The sequence below is a fragment of the Phragmites australis genome, chromosome 7 (assembly GCF_958298935.1).
Source record: "Phragmites australis chromosome 7, lpPhrAust1.1, whole genome shotgun sequence".
NCBI classification, from domain to species: Eukaryota; Viridiplantae; Streptophyta; class Magnoliopsida; order Poales; family Poaceae; genus Phragmites; species Phragmites australis.
Genome location: NC_084927.1, coordinates 9,698,646 through 9,720,133, shown reverse-complemented (window position 1 = coordinate 9,720,133; position 21,488 = coordinate 9,698,646). Strand labels below are relative to the sequence as shown.

Below are 21,488 nucleotides of genomic sequence, written 5' to 3'. Positions count from 1 at the left end.
TATTTATTTGCATCAAAGAATCTATACAGATGCAGGAATCTCACCCCTCGCGAAAGGGATTATTTATTCTATTCAGTATTTACTTTGTCGAAGCATTTGTTCTTCGCATTTGTAGGTTTTTAACCCTTCGATGGAGGGAACAATTATTCCTTCTACATGTTTTTAAGCTTCGCATATGCAGGCTCTTATTGCTTATATACACAGAAATTTTTAATCTTCACAGGATGGGGCTTAACCCTCATACCGAAGGATTAATCCTTTGCTGCTACATTTACTCCTATATCGAAGCATTTACTCTTCAATTTATACTTTTCTTGCATAATTTGACACATGCAAAAAAGACGAGGGCTAAGAGTGTCTGCCCTCGCTCCGTTGAATCTTCGGATCATAAAAAGACGAGGGATAAGAGTGCCTGCCCCCGCACCGAAGGCAAAAGATTCCTTCGGGAAACAAAAGACGGGGGCTAAGAGTGCCTGCCCCTGCACCGAAGGAGAAAAAAACCTTCGGGGAGAAAATATAAGACTAAGTGACGGTTGCCCTCAATAAGAGGCAACACTCCTTCGCGGCATTGAAAAATTGTAAGACGAAGTGACGGTTGACCTCAACAAGGGGCAACGTGCCTTCGCGGAAATTAAAATTTGTAAAATGATTTTGTTCCTCAATTGCAGGTTATTACCTTTTGGGTAAGGAAATAAATGCATCAAAGGGTTTGTATTTACCCTTCAAAAAATATGCAGGCTTTAACTCCTTACATGTTTAGACCCTTCGCATACAATGATCCATTCTTGTATTGCAGAGCATTTGCGATAATCGTAACCGCTCGTTTTATCACTCTTTGTGGAAGATACTTCACTGTTACGTACTCACCCTTTGCTTGGAGTAATTTGTGTATTAAATGCACATTTTTACCCTTCGGCTAGGGATTCTACCCTTCGTCTAAGGTAATGAATTCTTCATACCGAAGGCAATTATCCTTTGCCTTCAAAGATTCGATGCATTTTCATTACAAATGCACCTTACTTTATCCTTCGCCTATATGCCGAAGATCTATCTCTCATGATTATAATTCGCTCACGCCGAAACGATGTTTTCTGTGACATATATATCATCATACTCTTCGCATGTACAATCACACCTATGAATTTTGAAGCATGTTGTTTCTAAACCTTCGCTGGAGGGAACATTTACTCCTCGTACACAAGATACACAGGTTCTAAACCTTCAACTTCTTATTGCTCATATGCAGAAGTTTTTAATCTTTGCAGGATGAGGGTTATCCCTCATGTATCGAAGGTGTTATCCTTCGCTGATGCATTTCTCATTACACTAAAGCATGTACATTTATGGAATTCGTGCGCGATTCATTGTCGAAGTGTTGCAGGCCTTCGATGGAAGGATGCACACCAATCGACCGCGGAAGACGGGCCGAAGCCTCGCCAAAGTCGAGGTACGGAATGTCTAAATGTGTTAGACATTGTACCCTTCAACTTTTCACCGGTGTAAACCCGCGACAAAAAATCATCCTTCGGATCACATCAATGCATTAAATTATTTTGTTTTCCATGTGCACATGCCAAATATACATCGATTATAATATGTATATAGTCTCTATAAAGGGGTGCGAAGCACCTATTGTCCTGCAGATAGGAAATTGAAGTGCCGCTAGTCCTTAGGTAAAGACAGTGCAGCAATCGACTCAAAAGGCGAGTGAAAGGCCCGCCAAGGACCGAGATACCACTCAGCTTCAGGGTGCATCGCCGACCACCTTCGATGGCATTGCCTACTACTTCGCCTACGTTGGCATTTTCAACATTGACTCGTCATCACCTTCGGCATTGGGTTCAACTCAGACAGAGTCGCCTTCACCTTCGGCCTCGACAATGTCAATAAGACTCCGGGTTGAGTCCTCGACAGCTTCGCCCCTGTATACTTTGATGAGAGAGCATTCGGCCGACGACTACAGCCACGACGGCTCCGCCTCCTTCGTCTTTGACTACGTCGATCAGGGAAACAGCGGCCGGCGATTTCAGTCGCGTTGACTATGACTACGTCTCTGTCGACTCCGACTACGTCGACCTGGGGGCTGCGACCACGGCGTCTATGCCTCCTTGAACTCCGACTACGTCGAGCAAAGGTTTTTCGACTGCGTCAGTTATGACTACGTCGACTTCGGCTACATCGAACAGAGGGGCTTCGGCTACGACAACTCCGCCCACATCAGCTTCAACTATGTCAAACATGCGGCATCCTTACCACTCGCGAACGCCGGCCAGAGGGGCTACGGGGGTACCCGGGTTAAAATCCCGTCCTGGGTCCTGAGAGTTTGGCCGGCGAACATGAGTGGAGGCGAGAACATCATTCACTTCGGCAAGCTACAACAGCAGCCTTCAACTTCGACGAGTCATGACAACAACCTTCAACCTTTGCTTCATCGACCACATTGAGGCCGCACTTGCTGAAGCCTCGACAACAGGCTTCGCCAAGACACCCTTCACTGAGCAAGACGAAGATGTACCATCAACTTCGGCCATGGAGGAAGAGACACCTTCGCCAGGCACCGAAGACCCTTTCGCCAAGTGTTGAAGACCCCTTCGCTGGCAGAATGAAGCGTAGTTATAAGAACGTGTCTAGCTCAGTAGTCATGTAAAGAAAAACCGGTCGTGCACGTGCTCTTTTCTCCATGCCCTTTTTTCCCCACGGGGTTTTTGGGATGGAGTTTTTAGCGAGGCGTACATGTCGACTGCAAACCTGGGCCCTTCCATAGTTGTAGCTGTTCGCCCTGCTGTTCCATTAGAGCTTACAGCTGAGGAGCTACTGTTGGGGGAATGGCCCATGCCCACAATAGAGCCCACGTAAATCAAGCAATCCATGTAATTAGGCTAACCCATGTAAAGGCCCAAGGACCTCCTTGTAATATATGTACCTCACTGAGGGTTGGAGAGGAAGTTTCACCTCTCCCCCTCACCTATATAAAGGACCCAAGGAGCCAAGGAGGAGAGAGATTTTTCTCTCCTCCCACATGCACCACCTCTCTCTCTTTACCTAGATCGGAACCCTTTGGCACTGTTCATAGCTACAGTGCCCATTTCGGTACTGTAGCGGGAAGAGTTCCAACACTAGGTGCCTCATGTTGCTTCTTGTATCTTCTTCTTCTCCCCTTTTGTCAACTTCGGCATTCCCAGACATCTTGTATCTTGCTTCTTTCTTCGGTCATCAAACTTCTCCCGCTTTATCAACAATCTCAAAAAAGGCTACAAACATATGTTGAACTCAAGAAAAAACGTTACAGTATATGGGAGCGAGTTTCATAAATCATGATCCAATGAAATGATACCAATTGAAAAGATATACCAAATCAAAGGATAAGAGACATTGATATCAATTGAAAAAGACAAACAAGGATCATAATTTATGAAACTCACATGATATAATATAAGCTCCCTTTTTATGTGTGCATACATATAATGAGACCCACTTATGAATACCACTTGTAGGAACGTAGAAATATATGCAAATCTAGACAATAAGTAGAGGTAGAAAGTTTAAGCCATATCATACATGAAGGTAGCTTAAATGTAGAAATGAATTGATAATGATACCAATGGAATCATTTGACATTGCATATCGCCGGGGACGTGTTGATTTCTCCATGAGACTACAAAAGATACATCTAGCTGAAGGTGATATGCCCTAGAGGCAATCATAGAGATGATTGTATCACACGTCTATGTTCATGTACTACCAAATAATGTGTTACTCCAAGAATGGCTATCGTTTAAATTGATTGACAAGTATGTGACTTGTTCATGAAACTCTTTGTTTATTTCATGATATTATACTTAGTCGATCCCTAGTTGCATATCATTGTGATGATACATAAGATTAGAACATCTATTGATTGATAATCACGTTTCGTGGATCATAGGTATAGAGATACCAAGTCAATAATGTGGACATTTATGTTAGAGACATGATATTGAATAGACTCACCTTGAGATACTGCTAGGATTGTTATTTATGATGTGCTATCAAATGGTGTACCTATAGGATCCTTAGACCTGATCGTCGTTGATTCCCAGAATGTGTAGTGGCATACTTTGAGGTTGCCAAACTCTATTCTATAACTGGGTAGTCATAAAGGTAGTTTTCAGGTTTGTCAGGAAACATGTCGTGGGGTATGAGTGATCAAGATGGAATTTGCCCCTCCTTGATAGCGGGAGAGATATCTCTGGGACCTTCGAGGTAATTGGATTGAGAAAGTGAATGGCCATGCCAATATGATTAAAGAGTTAATCATGATGAATCCACTACTTGATCGAGTGAATGGTCGAGCTATCACAAGGTTGGCACATATCTCGCCTTGAGCTTGACTGGTATCGTGAGGCGAAGGGATCGGTACATGTGTATATCAAGGTTCAGCCGATATGATCTTTTGTGTATACTCGAGAGTCAACGTGTCCTTCTAGGGACTGCTATTGATTTCGGTTTGGAAAGGGTTTCCAAGTCGTAGCCATTTGTACATGAACCTAATGGGTCACACACTTGATGGGTTGGAATAAAACATGCGAATTGGATTCGTATATGGGTTTTGATTGGATTTTGATCCATGAGAAGTTAGAGTCCTAAAGGGCTTCCAACTTGGGAGCCCATTGGCGAGCTCTATATATGGAGAGGCGTGGGTAGGGCGTGTTGAGGTTGAGGCACTCCAAAACCCTAACAACAGCCTTTCACACGATCTCCCAAAACCCTAGCCATGCATGCGGTGCTAGCACATCGCGCTCAGTGTTTCTGCCCAGTACATGTGGATACCTTAGAGGCACTACTATTATTGCAGCGCTGATCTTCTCGGCGAGTTGAACATGATGTGGTCGAGGAATTGGTCAAGGAGCACGACCACCTGCTCGGAGTTGGTCGAGGAGCATGACCACCCTCTCGGAATTGGTCGAAGAGCACAACCACCTGCTCAGAGTTGGTCAAGGAGCACGACCACCTGCTTAGAATTGGTCGAGGAGCACAACCACTTGCTCAGAGCTGGTCGAGGAACTGATTGAGAAGCTGCTCGAGGAGTTTAACACGCATGACATTGGATCGGTCTACTCCAACTCTTCTTCCACTACACTCTGCATCGAGCAGTAACGATGTATGATCTCCTACTAGCTTGATTTCTTGGGTGAATACGGTAGAATTTTTTTTGTTTTAGTCTAGCATAGCCTGCCCGTTCCCAACACTAGCAACACATGTTAGTCTCAAAATCACAACCCATAGGATATACTCCCCCTAAATGTGTGCGTACAAGTTTTGAATACTTGCGAGACATATGTATCGAGGGTAAATCCCTGACAGTGATTCCGGGGTATGCTGAACTGTGTGCGCATGGACGGTGTTTCAGGAAACGGGTGTGTGTGTGTGTGTTCGGTAAACTAGGGGACACAAGGAGTTATACAGGTTCGGGTCTCGCGGAGAATAATAGCCCTACGTCCTGTGTGTGTTATGGAGGATCTCAATTGACTACAGATGATGTTCTCGCGAGTTCCCAGACCCTTCCTCTCTCTCCCTTTAGGAACGAGGTCCTCATCCTTTTATATAGTAGGGAGGAGAGGAACTTACATATGGGTCCAAACAGAAGACCTCTACTCATCCTAATATCTAATCCAAACCATCATTACGCAGGACCAACCGTGCCCACTTGCTTTGAGGGCACCATGCATATTGTTGCTGTGCACCGCCGTGCTGCCCTGCAAAGTTCCACCCCGTGACATTTAATGCTACGGGACGGGACAAGATCCTTTTGTGCGGACCCCATCCACTTGCCTGGTTAGGCTGCTGATGGCGTCCCATCCGTTGTGTGCCATCGTGTCGACCTGCAAAGTTCCACAGCTTGAAAGTAGTGCCTGAGCTTACGAGAGGCTATTAGGAGGCGCATAGCAGTTTCTGAGCCAGTTAGTAGTGAGCCTTCGCGTCGTGCAGAACCTCGCTGATGTAATATACTGGTCACTAGAGGCAATCCTACTCGACAACCAAGACCGCGCTTGTGAGCTGTGGTATTGAGGCAACATAGAGCAAGAGCTCCTCGTTGGGCCAAGCGCGATTGGTATGGGAGGGAAGGAGATGTACCTTTTGAGCTCTTGGAATGCTGCTTCTACCTCTAGCGTCCACTAGAAATGGTCATTGTTCTTCAGGAGTTTGAAGAGCGGTAGTCCCCTTTCTCCTAGCCTTGAGATGATCCTGCTCAGAGCAGCAATGCATCATGTTAGCTTATGAACCTCTTTTAACTTGGTCGAGGATCACATCTTGTCGATAGCCCTGATCTTGTCAGGGTTTTCTTCTATCCTAGGCTGGGATAGAGGAATTTGAGCAACTTCCTTGACAGAACTCTAAATGTACACTTCTTCGGGTTTAGCTTTATGTGGTACTTTCGGAGATTGTCAAATATTTCTTGGAGATCTGTGATCACTTCTATCTTGGTTTTGCTTTTGACGACCACATCGTCTACGTATGCCTCGACGTTTCTTCCGAGCTATGGTCGGAGAATGAGTTGAATACAACATCGGTAAATGGTACCGGCGCTTTTAAAGCCAAAAGGCATTTTTATATAGCAAAAGACCCCAAAGGGTGTAACAAAAGCTGCTTTTCCTCATCTTTCATATACATACTAATTTGATGGTACAATGATCGTGCATCTAAGAAACATAATAGATAGCTGCCGGTAGTTGAGTCAACTGGCTGATCGATTCGGGGAAGTGGGAAAAGATCCTTCGAGCATGCCTTGTTGAGGTCAGTGAAGTCGACGCACATTCTCCACTTACCATTATGCTTCTGGACCATGACTGGGTTAGCCAGTCATTCTGAGTACTGCACCTCCCATATGAAACCTGCTTCGAGGAGCTTGTCGATCTTCTGACAAAGTGCTTCCTTTCGGTCAACTGTGAACCGAGATGGAATCATCATGAGGAGGTAGCCATCGAAACGAGATGCTTGCTCTTTTGCTCTTTCATTTGCATTGACCGCATTTCTTTCTGACCATTGTGTCCAAACGAATGTAAACAGCCTGACTCACATTTCCTCCTCAAGATTTAAAATATAAGCATATGCAGCTGAAGGAAGCAGGACAAGTTGTTGCCGAACACTCTCTCATTGCATTATCTGCCAACAATTCCTCGTTGTTTTGCATTTGAAGAACAAGTGACCTCCAATCCTCCATCTTCATCTAGTCTGTGGCATAGTGGATAGATGGTAATCAGTTCGATGCCTCGACGACTTATCTTCTTGTGAATAGGATGGCTATTATGTGCAAATCTCCAAAAAAATATTCACACATTTCGGACGCTGAATTCCATATATCATCCCATTTCAGCTGTGGCTCTGTTGTTGGACCAAGAACAGTACCACACCCACTAGCACCATCCGTTCGCTGATTGATAACTACACCTGGAGCTAGAGCCGGCAGTGAAACCTTAACTATCACTGCCGGTTGGTGGCTAGAGCTGACAGTAATAGTCATCAAGCATCACAGTCGGTTGGTGGCTAGAGCTGGCAGTGATAGTCAAGGTTTCAATGCTGGCTCTAGCCATGAGCCGGCAATGCTAGTATCATTATCGGCTCATGATTAGAGGCGGCAATGATAGTGGATGATAACTTATTTTAAAAAATTCATAACTTTTTCATACGAAATCGTATGAGAACAAACTTTATATCAAAACTGTAGCCCTCAAATGAGATCTACAACTTTGTAGTTAAAAACTTTTTCATTGATGTCATTTAGATATCCAAATAATCATTTGAAGTTTCAGACAGAAGATGTCAAAAGGATTGCATATGCTAATTGTATCACTAGTACTTCTATGGTGGGATGGTAAGGACATATCGCGCGAGCTAAGAGGTTCCGGGTTCAAGTGTCACGAACCGCACGCGCGAGTATTTCACGCAAAAAATCGCGTGACTTGTGACTTGCGTAGGCGTGGGGTTCTTTTTCTCAATTTTTCCAGCCCAAAAAACATCAATTTGGCACCCGACTATCACGACCGGCAGTGAAGGGGTTATCACTTCCCCGACTATCACTGCCGGTCGGGGACCGGCAGTGAAGGGGTTATCATTGCCTGTTGCCCACTACCGATGCTAAAACTGGCAATGAATGTGGTTTTAGAGCCAGCAGTGAAGAGGGTTTATGCAGTAGTGATACAATGCTTTGAACATCCTAGCTCATAAAGATTCTGGATTTTGCAGCAATCTCCACCTTTGTTTTGATAGCATGGCCATGTTAAAATCATATGGATCTCTAAACCCGAGCCCACCCTCCTTCTGCGGCTTTCACAAAGTTGTCCAGATAACCAAAGCATTTTTGTTTTCATCATCCATTTGACTCTAATAGTACCTAGATATCATTGTACTAATCTCCTCACACTACTAGGGAAATAATTTGTACAGATGATTCAGAAACCCCGTACGGGACGTTTTTATGAACTATCTGTAAAAAAGAGTTTGTACAAATCTGATTTGTACAGATGATTTTCGAACCATCTGTACAAATGATTATTACAGATTATTCTAGTTTAGGACCGTCTGTATAAAAAAAATACCAAGAAAATAAAATTGTGACCCATACTTTGATAATTGACTAAACACTATACATGCACGAACTACAGAGATAAAAGATGAAATATGTAAAACCATACTAGCTTCTTTACACCTCCGTATGATTCTCTAATATCTCTTTTGCACTCACCCTTGGCATGTATAGTGTTCCTTGCAACGAAAATTCACTCATCGTGCGGCGGAGCTAAACAACAGAAAAGCTACCATGGTGGCCAAAGGAACAAAGATGTTGTCATCTACAACATCATTGACAGGGATAAACTCCACTATGGTGGCTGCCAATGCAACAAGGACCAGCTTACCAAGTGCCTCCTCACAGCTAACATGAACGTAACCAAGGCTTGAGAAGTAGAAGAGCATTCTGAAATGAAGCAGATCAATGTGTCATTAACCCAAAAAAAACTTTGAAGACACATCACAGAATCAATAATGCATTTGAGGCAAAAACCTACATAGCTGATAGCAGGAAACAGGAAATGAACATAGAGATGCTCCCGGTCCAGCTATTCTTCTCATTGAATGGCAACTTCAGTGAGCCATACCTTCTCCCGACAATGTCAGCAAAACCTGCAAAGTTAAGACCCACACAGATGCAGATACTTAGCAGAATCAATCAAATGCAACGGCAATCTACAAAATAACGGCAATTATGTTTGATGCTGGGGAATACCATCGCCGCCACTCATCATCGACAAGGAAAGAATCCCAATGGGAAAGGGGAAAGATACCTGTTTCTTATAATTGTACACATAAAAGGGGAAGGATCACGTTCAAGCAAATATTCATAAGCAACATCTATGCTGACTGATTATAATAAGAAATTTAAGAAAAGAGAGGCTGAACCAACCTGGTCAACAGTACGTACATTGGGAGAAAGACCACCATGAACACAGATGACCTGAATTTTCAGCATGTAATTTGAGTATGATTTGACATAAATAAGTGAATAACATGAAAAATTATCTATACAGAGGAACTTACTTGCCCATTAATGATTGCTTAAAGTGTAAGGTAATAAAAAAGATCAGTGTAGTACCGGCATGCATTTGCATTCACGTACTTCCTCTGAAACTCATCATAGAAACCATACACCCAAAGATAAGTCACAGTATTAGTAGCGTGCATGTAAGCGCCAAGTCAGCATGCCATGTATACTCAGCTATTGTGGTAGACTAAAAAATAAGTATATAATGTAGACAAAAAAGTACAGCCATACAAAGTCATCATGAGGGGGAAGCATGTTAATGACAGATAGTTCACACTGAAATGGCTAAAGAAAACCTAAGCATGACAACACAATTCCTTATCAGATAATGTTATTCCTGAACCATAAGACTTTAAAGTTTATGTATGTGTGACTTGTATTCGAACATTTGAATCACAAAATATCTGAATTCACTAAGAAATGTAGCACTAAGAAATGAATCATTGCAATGTAGCACTAAGAAATTTAAAGATGACCCACAAAAGTCCATAATTATTGTTTCTTTGAATCATTTGAGAAATCACTGAGTTAGCATTTGAAGGGATAGTTCAAGGAAGACAAACACTTGCTAGTAACTAATTGCAAAAATTTGTGAAGTGATCCTGGGGATTGCAATATCTGAATTCATTTCAAGGTATCACGGACTAATAACACAGTGAGATGCTAGCTGCTCGATGAAGCAATCATGAATAGACTTAACCACTGTTTCTTTGAAGCATTTGTGCAAACACATAGATGCATTGCAAGATATCAGGGACTAAGAACAAATTCGGATGCTACAGCAAGACGAAGCAACATCAATTTACTAATCACTCTTGCACACACAGATGGAATCGATTAAATAATTAAGGGAAGATCTTGCCGGCAAAGAGCTTGTCACGGTGGTAGTTATCAACGTGAAAAGTGAGAGTGTTGGCGGCGGCATAGACGGAGAAGCCGTCGGTGCACTGGACGCCCATGCTGGACCCGTTCAACTACGTGTACTGTAGGGCATCCACTACTTTAAAAAAACTATTTTTAGAGGTGGGTGATAATTCATTTTTACACGTGTTTAGCGTATCCACCTGTAATTAAATGCTGGTAGAAATGAATGATTTTCATAGGAGTAAAACAGACCACCTGTGAAAATCTATTACCACATGTGATTCACTTAAGAAACTGCCTATGAAAATAGGTTTCCACATGCGGTTCCTCAAGCGGACCGCCTGTGGAAAATTTATTGCTACAGGTGGTTACTTAAGCGTACCACCTGTGATAAACGGTCCCCAAATCGATATTTTTGACCCAAAAAAAGCAAAACAAAAAATTTAGACCAACTAGGCGGTTCCTTTAAGTCACAAGTCACACGTTTTTTTCACGCGAAATACACGCGCTATACAGTTTTTGGCACTCGAACTCGAAACCTCTCATGAACCCTCCTCACCATCCCACCACAGAACTACTACTGACTATATTAGCATATGTAATTCTTTTGATATCTTCTATCCGAAACTTCAAATGATTATTTGGGCATCTAAATTTATTCAAATGAAAAAAAATTTCAACTACAAAGTTGTAGATCTCGTCGAGGACTACAATTTTTATATAAAGTTTGTATCCATCCGACTTTGTATGAAAAAGTTATAAATTTTTTAAAATAAATTATCACCTATTTTCACAGGTGGCTCATCTAATTAACCGCCTGTAAAAATAAACATCAATTATTATAGGCGGTTCAAATAGGTGACAGTTTATTTTAAAAAATTTATAATTTTTTCATGTAAAGTTGGATGAGGACAAAATCTATATGAAATTGTAGCCCTCGATAAGATCTACAACTTTGTAGTTGAAATTTGTTTCATTTGAAGTCATTTAGATGCCTAAATAATAATTTAAAACTTAAAAATGATTATTTGGACCTCTAAATGACTTGAAATAAAAAAAAATTGTCAACTACAATGTTGTAGATCTCGTCGAGAGCTACAATTTGTATATAGAGTTTGTCCTCATCCAACTTGATATGAAAAAATTATGAATTTTTTATATGAACCGCCTGTGAAAATACCGCCTGTGAAAATTTATTTTCACTGGTGGTCCATAACCGTAGGAGGCCCTCGTCAACTGTTCAGGCTGTTCTTCAAATGAACCGTCTGTGAAAAGTTCTCTTAGGTGTCTCGAAAAATAGTTTTTGTAGTAGTGATCTCTGGCACAAAGAGAAGCATGATCGCATGAATTGTTTCATATGGATTGATGGGTCAGCATATTATCCCCACAAACTCTTGGGAACAACACATCCGGTGGAACCCGTAAGATCTACATGCGGGAAACCCCAAATCGAGTCCGCGGCAGCGCAGATCTAGGTGGAACTGAGTGGATCAGAGCGAGGGGGGAGGGGGAACTCACTGAAGCTGTCCTTGTAGGTGACGGACGATAGGTTGCACTCCTCCACGGAGAGCTCCTCTCCGCTGGCTGCGCTGCCGGCCACACACCACGTGCTTCATGAACTCCACCATCTCCTCATACCACTTCGGAGGGAAATAAGTGGCGAAACAAACGTGTACATGAAGAGGTTAGCCTCATAGGCAAGGCGAGGAGGAAGAGAAGCTAGGGGAGAAGCAATGGAGTCACAACCAGGGCAGGAGACGGCTGGATCTCATTCTTCTTCTTCAGCTGTGGAGAAGGGTCGAGGTGATAGCATCAAGAGTAGGGTGGTGGCGTGAGATTGAAAGATAGCAACCCTAGGCGGTGTGGTAGCTAGAAACTGCGGTGGAAGGCTTTTTATGGGCCCTTTCTGTTTTAGATGGGCTTTCCGTGGTTTACTTCAGGCCATATCCAGGTTTTGATGGGCCATAATAGTAGAGATGGATCCATGTTTAGAATCGTCTGTACTGTAATGGTTCCAAACTGAAACCGTCTGTACCGAAACATCCCACCAAGTTGGAATGGCTCCTCATTATTTTTCCAGACGGTTTCAGCATGGAACCGTCTGTGGTAATATTTCCACAGATGGTTCCGCAAAACCATCTATATAGGGGCATCCCACTAAATATATTCTACAGTGTATCACAAAAGCTTTTTGTTAAGTCAAAACAGGACATAGCATATGTAGGGATAGCTTGTGTAAGTGCTTTGATAAGAATCTCTTTCCCTGCTTTAATCAGCATTTTTTTCCTTCCACCCTTGGATGCGCTTCCAAATTTTACCCTTGATATACTGAAAAGCTTTTTCTTGATTCGCCTATGTACACAGGTAGACAAAGATATGTCCCATTACGTGCTTCAGAATTCAGTTGCAGAGTCTGCATCACACTGCTCTTCACATTAGACCTTGTATTTTTGCTGAACATGACACTAAATTTCTCCCTATTTATGGCTTAGCCTCAGATCACTTCGAAAAGGTCCAAAATACCTTGAAGTTGTGTAGCACTGGCATGGTCAGACTTCAGCAAAATAAAAAAATCATCTGCAGAAGGTAGATGTGACACACTTGGTGCATTACCGCAGATCGTGTCTCCTTGAATCGGGCCAAGATGTCCTGCATTCCGTAATAACGACGAAAAGCCTTCTACACAAATTAAAAACAAGTATGGCTATAAAGGATCGTCCTGTCTAAGTCCTCTATGTGGAACAATGGTTTCTGAATATTGTCTGTTCAGTTTGATTCTATAAGTAACAGTATGGACACATTTAATTAACATCTGCACCCACTGTTTGTTTAGCCCCAATTTTGACAACATTGCTTCCAAAAATACCATATTCAACACAATGGTAGGCCTTACTCATATCTAACTTGAGACTTGAGAGCCATATACCCATCCTTTCTGGATCTTTTGTTTTGCATAAAATGTGACATCTCATAAGCTAGCTAAACATTATCAGTGATAAACTGACCTGGGACAAAAGCATATTGATTTTAGGAGATAACATCATCTAAGAAAATCTTCAGTCGATTACCCAAAGTTTTTTACACAGCTTTATATAACACATTGCACAAGCTAATAGGCCGAAGATCTTTTATTCGTTCTGGATTTTTCACTTGGGGAAGAAGCACCACATTGCTTTCATTCCAACCTGGTGGGAAATTGCCACCATTTAGGACTGCAATTACCTCTTGCTGAACCCTCCGTCTTACTACTTCCCAGAACTTTTTATAAAAAATGCCCGGCATACCGTCAGGTCCTGGCGCTTTAAGATCACCCATGCAATGTAGAGTTGTTTTCACTTCCTCAGTACTGAAGGGTGCATGCAATGAGTTGTTCATGGCTGCAGTAAACTTAGGTGTGACATGATCAAAAGCATGCATGTTAACGGGTGCATTATTTGAGGAGAAAAGTGTCCGATAATATGTAGTAACGTAGCTTGTTAACTGATGTTCCCCTTCCACAACAGTACCATCATCTCTTCTCAGCTCTTTTGTTCTATTAACCCGTTTCAAACGCCTGGTTCCACGCTTCTGGCACAAGATCAGCGCATGCATCCTCACTAAGCCGTTTGGCCTTGCTCCCTCTCGGTTCAGACCTGTAAGCCTCCACCCTATCCTTTAAAGGGTGAGTTTGGTTGAAGGGAGAGGTTGGATGAGATAGGGTTATTCATATTTTTTTAATGAGATGATCTAATTTTCTATTTGATATTGATAGATAAGACGAGTCAGTTTTCTATTTGGTTGGGATGAATGAGATGAGTCAGTTTTCTGTTTGGTTAGTAGGATTAAAATAAATAGGATGAGCTAGTTTTCTGTTTGGTTTGTGAGATTCGAGTTGATAGGATGATCCATTTATATTTATATGCATTCTATAACCATTTGCATCAATTTGTGCATGTTTGAATTTGTTTGAATTCAAATTTAATTAAAAAGAAAATATGACATGAAATGATAAAAATGTATATAAATAGAGCATTGCAAAGTAACTCACTTTTTTACTAAATAACTTAGGGTTAAAAATATTTTTATAAATTAGTACATCAAATGAGGAGAATATTAGTGAATTGTTGTAGATTTTTGGGAATTTATTTTAGGCATTAAAAATTACTAGATGTTATAAAAGTATATTTTTTTGGAGAATTTTTATTAAATATTGGATTATGATTTTTGGATCAACCAATTAAAACTGGTTGCATGAGCTCTAGTTTTCATATAAAAATATTTATAATTTCTAGACTATTAATATACTCCCAAATAAAATCGAGAATTAAATAAAAAATAAACACAACAAAAAAGAACGAACGAACAGCATGGCTGGCTGGGTCCGGCGTTTTCGTTTGGATCGGCTTGTCCAGCATTTCAGGGAGTATTTCTTAATGGTGACTACCCTTCTGCCTAACTATACATCTCTAAAACTAAGATCGTCATCTTGCATCTACTTTCATCTGTCTATTCAAACACACTCTGAACAAACCATAACTGTTCTATGACGTGGATCAACATTAATAACACTGTATACTGGGAACAAAGAACGTCATTCAAACAGCAATCTTCAAGAACTGTACGAAAACGATCCGTACAAACCTTCGATTGCAGTACACCGCTTCCCTTCTCTTCAGCAAACAGGTTTTATTGAAATCACCAAATTAAATCTATGGTCGATTCACCTCGCCACTACGTGAAAAATAGATAAAAAAACATAAAATTAGTGACGGATCGTAACATGACATGTCACTTATAATAATAGTGACGAATCGTAATATGACCTACCACTTATATCAGATCATAAGTGACGGGTCACAACTTAATCCGTCACTTATGAGTGGTGTAAGGTGATCCATCACCGATAACAAGTAATAAATGACGTGTCATAATTTGACTCATCACTTATGACTAACCTAACGTGATCCATCACTTATAACAAATAATAAGTGACGGTTCATTTAGACACTCATAATTGACAAGTTAAATTATGGCCCGTCACTTATAATAATAATCATAGGTACTTAGTTCACTAATATTTTTTATTTATTTTTATTTTTTCTTATTTTTTATCACCTCAATAGCATTAGAATAGCAAATATATATAATTTCTGCTCAAATTTGATATAAGAGATGGCGGCTATAGACACAAACACACGTTTCGAAAACGGTGTAGAAACTTTCGAGGGCGAGAACTCAATCCGCCAAACTGTTTTTGGCCTCGAAAAATTCGCTGAACCCGATAAAATCGGCGAGAAACAGATGTAACTTTTTCTATAGATGTCCTTAGATTAAAAAAAATCGAAATTAGAGTTCGCATGCAAAAGTTATGTCCGTTTTACCAGAGACACACCGGGGCACCTATTAAATTGCGATCGTCTGTATGAGATATTCAAAAATTCATAAAATATTAATACAATTTTATAGTTAAATTATAACCAGTCACCTATCAAATTTTATATGTAAATATTAATACATATTTTATATGTCAATATTAATACAAATTTTATATGTAAAATAAAAAATCCGTCATTAATGACGAGTCAAAATTACGACTTGTCACCTATAACTTTTATAAGTGACGGGTCTCGGTTATGACCCGTCACTTATGACCTTCCGACTGAGAAGGTAAAAGGATAAAATATCTAAAATGCATCACACACACGTGATAGCTAAGGTCCTAATACGCGCGCGCAAGGGGAGGTGGTGGGTTCGATTCTCGCTTGACGCAAAGACTGAAAATAATGCTGAAAAAATAGAAGTGACCCATGGCTAGTGGTGATAGGTATGTGTTGGGATGGCTCGAGTGAAAAAATATTTTTTTTTGACTTTTTTTAAAAAATACGAAAAACGTAAATCAGTCATAAATGACGGGTCACAATTATAATAACTGACGGGTTACAGTTATGACCTATCATTTATGATCTTAATAAATAATAAATTAAGTTTTGATCCGTCACTAATGATTTTATTGGTGACCTGTCACTTATGACTAATCATCAATAACGTGCTCGAAATAACGGATGCAACACCTATCACCTATAACGATTATGACCTATCACTTTTTGAATTTTTTTATGTAGTGTGTTATGCAAGTCACGCAAAGGCTACCATGTAAGCTCCTTGTTTCCTCCTGTGGTTCTCCATATATCCCGTCAACCTCCACAACACGCCATCACCATCTTTCATCTCAACATCACTGTAATGCTGAGATACTTCCAGCAGATTCATATCATTACCATACGCCAAAACAGCACAAGTCCTCCACTCAACTCTACACACTTCTTTATCACCATGTTTGTCAAACCTAGCATCCACCAAAATTTCTGCAATCTCCTTTTGTCCATTTTAGCTCCAGACAAAAAGAGTGTCAGGGTCTTCTCCTGGAGTCTGTCTCGGTGGCCCCGCCATATTAAGCATGTTATTCAACTCACCCTCCTGCCTTTCACCATTATCACCATGCACACTCTGTTTCTTCAAACTTTGCCATTCTCATAGTATTCCATCTCCTCGACCCTTCTCTTTTTTAGCGATCAGGATTGGACACATCAAACAAGGAGATAAGACTCTTCTGTCCAACTTCTTGTAAGTGCCAAGTTTCTTCTTCCCCATATTCTGCCCTCCAAAATCCTTATTCTCTTCGACCTCAACCTACATGGCCTCGGGATCTGAGGCAGATACATGAACAGGAGACTTCGTTGAATTGCTGAACTCATCTCCCACCACATCCTGCACACCCATCTAAAGTATTCCTTTGCCCACCTCCTCTTTCTCCGCCCAGACCACAAGTTGCAAGTCCGGCACCACATTCTCCATCTCTTTCTCTCCATTGCCAGACACTTCCTACGGGCCTGAGCTCGCTATCTCGCTGGATTTTCCAGCCCTTCCACCTGAGATCGTCAAGGAGCCTGAAAGGGTACGAGAATTGGTTAATATGATCCATGTATTGGATTGACCTTGAGGACGGAATATATAGAGTACAGATGATTTAAGATGTCAAGCAACCCTAGATATATGATAGAATCTAATCCTAACCTATCATAACAAATAGATTCTTGTGTATTCTATACCATATACTCTAATATCCTTCCGCAGTCGCAGACGATGAGACTGGAGAGGATGACGAATGACATCCCCCGCAGTCGAAACAGCGCGATGCAGATGTTGTGACTGGAGAAACCAATGAGTTATTCGTGCAGATGGTAGCCCTTTGTGCCTGATATTGAGGTAGCCGAGAGCAAGACGAATAGCCATGGTCGATGATGCCATGCGTGACATAGCTCTCATCGACATAGTTGTAGTCAGGGTTGTCGTGGTCGACGGAGATTGATGCGGGGATGCCCGATCTTCCGTAGATAATATGATAAGTCGATTTGGTGGAGTTTCAACATTGATGATCCAAAGGCTCCGATCAGAATAAAAAAAGAACTCTCGCAACCACTATACCACTACTCTGTTGTTATCAATCGTGCCAAGACGCGGTTGACCTCGCCAAGAAGACTTTTCCTGTCAGCGAATCGAGAATACAAGCAAGAACAAGTAGATGGAATCTGAATATTGCTGATTACCAATGAGGTACTCGAGTTGGGGTTCATCAAACGATAAACGGTGAAACTATCCAAAATAGAATAATCTAAGCTAAACTCGAGCCTAAACTATGACGGCTACTATATATTTATAGGGGAATGAGGAGGTCGTTCTAGAGTTGTGCAGCCATGGAAAGAGGCATACACAATTTGACTCTGATCCCGACATGATTCAAAGACCCAACTAGGTCCAAAACGGTGGCGCAACACTCTATTTCTTTAACTCTGACTAAACTATAAGGTATATTTGGTCGAGCTCATATTCATATTCATTGCAAACAAATTTTGTATAAGAGAGTTATGCTCGTTTTACTGTCGTGCTGCCCTGAGACTCGATCACAACCACGACCACGACTTCGACCACGATCATGACTAGAACTCAATCTCGAGTCCGAGTAGACTTGGCATTCGAGGGGTGACATCCGGGTAAGATTGTGGTACTTCTCTCATGTTTCTAAGCAATAAAATATAACAAGAATTTATTAGTAATCCATCCAACGAAGCATAAACAATGAGACATGAGTTCACCTGGTAGTCTAATTGTTGTGCACGTGCTCTTGTAATTCTACCTTGTATGTGAAAGAATTGGTGACGTCTTAAGAAGGGGGTAAATTAGGATACTTAAAACTATTTCGGCCCCAAACAACACAAGATAAACCTATATCAATTTCTATCTAAATATGCTCTAGGTTTATCTAGTGTGTATACTCTACCAATCAAAGTGCTTGCAACCTATCTAAGAAGGTAAATTGCAAATAAGTAAATTCAGAAATGTAAATAAGGTAGAGAGAGCAAACTCGGCACAAGAATTTTTTTTCCCGTTGTATCGATGGCATGAATGCCACCCTTAGTCCACGTTCGAGTTCCACAAAGGATATGCTCCCCGTCGACACCTGGTCACGGTCTTTGAGCCACCAAGTCACAAAGACAAGGCCTCCACCCGGATGAGCCACCAAGCAACCAAGGCAACGTCTCACCACTAAACTCTCTTCTAATTCCTCACCGCCGTGATCACTTCGGAGCTTGAGCCACAAAGGCAAGTGTCTCCGCGTCCCCGCACAATTGCCTTGCTACCGCTACACACCAAGTCAGAGGGTCAATAAGCTTACTGGGGAGTCACCAACACTTCAAGGTGCCGGCGTACCAAGAGGTACACTGTTGGATCACTCCTTAATCCACTCTCTAGGCAGCAAACACCTAGCAACTCACTCTCTAGTCCTATAAGTACTAACCACTCACTAATCTTATGCTTAATTACCTTGGATGATCACTTTAAGTACTTTGGTGGCTTGGATGTCTTCTCACGTGTATATGGATTTCTTTGGACTCCAGCATACTCAAATGACTAAGTGGAAGGGTATTTATAGCCTCAAACTTGCGCACTAGCCGTTAACCCAACGGCTCTAAAAAGGTGTTAACACCGGATGATCAGGTGAGAACAGTAGTACTAACACCGGATCATCCGGTGAGTATACTATCATAAACTAGCCGTTGGAACCCCACTCAAACCTCTATGAACATCCGATACTCCGGTGTATACATCCTCTTCATCACCGTACTATCTGGTGGGTTTAATCTTCCTTTTTCACCACTTGGAACCTTCTCTGCTGAAATTACTCCAGTGTGTATCTCCTCTGGTCACCGAACCATCCAGTGGGTTCAACTTCTTCTGTTATGCTGCAAAGCTCACTGGACAATGAACTGTGCTAAACACTAGACTATCCAATGAGTTCATATTCATTTTTCAGCACTTGAATTCTTCTCTGCAGGAAATGCTCTAGTGAACATATTTGCTGATCACCAGACTATCCGGTGAGGTCTTCTTCCTTCCCCTTTGCCAACAATACTCCGGTGCTTCTACCCATTTGACACTGGACCATCCGGTGATGCAAAACTGCCTCGGGTCACATTGCTCCGGTGTGTTGAACTCCTCTTCACCGGACCATCCGGTGAGGCAAAACACCTTGGGACTTTTCCAATTCAGTACAACTTTGTCTCAGCTACGGCGACTTCTTCATGTATTGCATCAATGAGACCTACTAACATATATTCTTGACAAACTATTAGTCCCATAGACTATATTGTCATTAATTATCAAAATCACAATCATGGCCTAATAGGGCCATTTTCGCTACAATCTCCCTCTCTTTGGTGATTGATGACAATAGAACCAAAGAAAGTGGCAAATAACAAATGATTCCAACTATAAAGATCATAAATGAGCATAAAGTCTTACCACATTGGTTTGATGCATGTACTTACTACTTAGTCCCCCTTTGTTGTAGCTCCCTTCTCACCATTGTCACTTTCTCCCTTGATTTGATCTATGCAAGAGCTTCTCCCTCTTTGTTAACCTTCATTTATCTTGCACTTGCTACAATCTTCCCTCATTGTTCATCTAGTAATCCTTGCTTTGGTTGTCGAACTTCTCCCCCTTTATCAACAATCTTCCAAAAAGGACTATACGCATAAGTTGAACTTAAAGGGAAAGACAATAGAGCACATGGGAGAGAGCTTCACAAATCATGATCCAATTAAAAATATATCAACTGTAGTGATACCAAATGTAGGAATCACACTATAAAAGAAAGATACCAATTGAAAGCTATGAAAGCACATGATCATAATTCATCAAAGTTACACAATATAGTCTAAACTCCCCTATATGTGTGCATACACATGATGAGAAGGAAACCTATGCACAACTAGACATTATGTCAAGATAGAAAGTTTAAGCTATATTATGCATGGAGGTAGCTTAAAAGAACCAAAATTTGACAATGATATCAATTGAAGCGTTTGAGCATCGCATACTTCCGGGGACATGTTGATTGCTCCATGAGACTACAAGAGATACAATTTGCAACACATGTTAGTCTCAAAATCACAACCTATAATATATACTACCCCTAAATGTGTGTATACAAGTGTTGAATACTTGTGAGATATATGCACTTGTTATTGATAACAATGGAGACTTATCCTATAGATTGGATCATTGCACTAAAGACATCAATGTAAAACTAGTGCTATAGAAGAAACCTACCACAAATAAACCATGTAGGTTGCTGTTGGATAAGAAAGAAATACAAGCAACCTACCATATGAGATTTACACTAGGCATTGTAATTAATTGAAATAAACATATGCAATCCTAGACAAAGCAAATGAGCTAGAAGCAAAACAAAATGTATGAACAAGAAACTAGCTACACTTACCTATTTTACCTTTGGATGGGGATTAGGGTATGTGATCATTATAATCATCATCAATGCGTCCATCTTATATGCTTAGCTTCTTTACTTGATTCTTCACTTCATCTTGTAAGCCAAGCCTCCAAATCCTCATAGCCGCCTCAGGCTTTAAGTATTCTTTGGAACCCAAACCGATTGGGGCCCTTTCAAGTTGGTGATGACTTCCTTGGGCACCCAAATAGGTTGGTT

At 41.2% G+C, this 21,488-nt stretch overlaps 1 protein-coding gene across 1 annotated transcript; it reads right to left on the bottom strand.

The window, feature by feature from the left end:
* Positions 1-8,760: 8,760 nt before the first annotated feature.
* LOC133925386 (probable phytol kinase, chloroplastic) lies at positions 8,761-9,281 on the bottom strand. Its single transcript, XM_062371328.1, has 3 exons — positions 9,263-9,281; positions 9,045-9,159; positions 8,761-8,953 (listed from the first exon to the last, which is right to left on the bottom strand). Exons 1-3 carry the CDS (start codon positions 9,279-9,281, stop codon positions 8,761-8,763), a joined length of 327 nt encoding a protein of 108 aa, XP_062227312.1.
* Between the last annotated feature and the right edge of the window lie 12,207 nt (positions 9,282-21,488).

Excerpts from the sequence above, each read along its gene's own strand:
- LOC133925386 (XM_062371328.1), bottom strand. Across the intron at positions 8,954-9,044 it reads TGTTTCCTGCTATCAGCTAT|AATGCTCTTCTACTTCTCAA; the intron begins GTAGGTTTTTGC and ends GCTTCATTTCAG.